The following is a 2,265-nucleotide window of genomic DNA, read 5'->3' on the forward strand; positions in this document are numbered from 1 at the left end:
TTCTAGTCTTACTAGGTGATTCTCAAACACTTTAGCCGAGAGAATCATTATAAACATATTAGTGTACAATAGGCTTTTAATTAAACTATATGGGATTGCATCTTATTCTCAATAATGACCAGGAAGCACACTTTCCTCCCACTACATTGAGGTACTCTCAACTCTTTAAGTAAGATGTGTCTGGCTTGTCTTAACAACTTTTGTTAACAGTTAAATCTAGAAATATTTTTAAACTTACTATACTTTGATCTTAGTCGTTTAAATATCTGAATATTTTGCAAATGGATTTTAACAAATTGATTTTTAACAGAAGTTGCTATGAGATAGAACAAACATATTTTTCTGATAATGAACATTTCATTTACAATAAAAAAAATATATACATTATGTTCTTTACATGATAACAAAAGCAGGTAATATTATCATCAAGCAACAACATCTCCCACTGGTTAAGTTGAGTAAGCGGTCCTCAAGAACTAAGTTGTCTGTTTAGCTTTATCTGCACTCTTCTCGGCAAGATACTGAGGGCAATTTCTCTTCCAGTGCCCTATTTCATTGCAGTGGAAGCATTTCCCTTTCTCTGCTGCGTTTTTCTTGCTTTTCTTGCCAACAGGCATCTTCTTCCCTTTCCCTTTGTCCTTCTTTGCAAGAATACTCTTACTCTACGAAGAGGAGGCAACATCAAGCTTGGAGGACGTTTCTCTCTTTTCAGCAGTAGTAACATTTACTTTCGATTCCAGACCCTTAGTTCTCAACATAGTCTAGTAAGCATGTAGCTCATTCAACAGAGTAATCAAGTTGTATTCAATTTTATTCATCAATGCATTCGTAAAGAATTGCAGAAAACTCTTCGGAAGAGATTATAGAATAAAACCAACTTGACTTCTCTCGTCCATAACACCGCCATTTACTTCTGCCACATTAAAATGGACCATAATGCCCAGGACATCTTCACAAACAGAGGCCCTCTCTTTCATGCGACTGTTGTAAACGTACTTGATGGTATCATGCCTCAGGGTAAAGGACCGTTGTCCAAACATCCCTCACAGAGATTCCATATTCTCTTTGGCAGTACTCATATCCTCACATTTCTTCGCCAAAACATCAGATAAGCTGGCGAGGATATAAGCTTGGGCTTTATCATTTTCCCTGATCCATCTATTAAATGCTTCCCGAACAGTTTGGGTTGTATTAGAGCTTGGAACATGAGGACATTCCTCTGTTGAGAAAAACCGTAAATCTTCTATCACAAGTATCGTGTTCAAATTTGATTTCCAGGTCACATAATTATCCCTGATCAGTTTATCCAATGCCAACAATTGTATTATTGAACTCATCGTTCTAAAATTATAAATATATTCTATAAGTGAATTGCTTTTAAATCCAATCAAGTTTCAGCAAAGTAATAATAATATACCCATAACCATTATTTATTTGCAACGATACTTTAGTGACTTAGAACAATTGCTATCGAGGGGCAGTCAAGAATTCCTTCATAGAAGCAAGACAATTCTTGACCAAATACGATCTCCAGAATAACTCATATTCTGATAGCCATTTAGTTATCGTTTTCGATCAAGATCTTTACTAACAATTAGTAATTCTTGTAAGTGTAGACCCGTCATTTTCAGATCTTATAGAACAGTATGAATATGCCTCCGAAATAGAAGACAAGATGGAACTATAAGACCCTATTCATTTTATTGAAGCCTGGGTTGTTCCAAATCCTATGTTACAACCCTCTGAGGGGATCGCCGTGGTTAACGATTAGCTAGTGCCACCTAAAAACGACAGCAGACGCAACATAGAAATCTTATAGTTCAAACTAATGGAGGAGACCGTAGGACAATGTTAACACATTTCCTTCACCTACTTGCTATGAACTACTTCCCTCATTCACCTTGTTATTGACCCATGCAAACACTTTTCGAATGGAGTAGTCGCGGTAAAAGCGACACGAAGCCGAGCATGGATCTCATGATGTGAACTCTTGAGGACGTGAGAGCTAATAACTGTAAATATCCCACTAAAGTGTTCTATATGTTTGGGTAATTTTATACTTAGGTTCTTTTCGGCTAATAAAAACAACCCTAAGTCTATGTAGTTTATCCAAGTATAACACTTATAAATGGATTTAAACCTACGAAGTCTAGGTGATAAACCGTTTTATTACCTCACACCGCTCATGTATACTCATAAAATCGGTTACCAACGCTCAATTATTTATCCATAATCCTCAGGTAGGAGGTGTTCCGTAGACCGTCA

The 2,265-nt window shown here is 36.5% G+C and overlaps 1 protein-coding gene across 1 annotated transcript; it reads right to left on the reverse strand.

The window, feature by feature from the left end:
* Nucleotides 1-476: 476 nt before the first annotated feature.
* LOC150036225 (uncharacterized) lies at nucleotides 477-1,337 on the reverse strand. Its single transcript, XM_090313602.1, has 3 exons — nucleotides 1,048-1,337; nucleotides 879-981; nucleotides 477-662 (listed from the first exon to the last, which is right to left on the reverse strand). The coding sequence occupies exons 1-3, from the start codon at nucleotides 1,335-1,337 to the stop codon at nucleotides 477-479; spliced, it is 579 nt and encodes a 192-aa protein (XP_090169728.1).
* Nucleotides 1,338-2,265: the final 928 nt, after the last annotated feature.

Source organism: Benincasa hispida, chromosome 5 (genome assembly GCF_027475165.1).
Source record: "Benincasa hispida cultivar pf3 chromosome 5, pf3_genome.v1.1, whole genome shotgun sequence".
Lineage (NCBI taxonomy): Eukaryota > Viridiplantae > Streptophyta > Magnoliopsida > Cucurbitales > Cucurbitaceae > Benincasa > Benincasa hispida.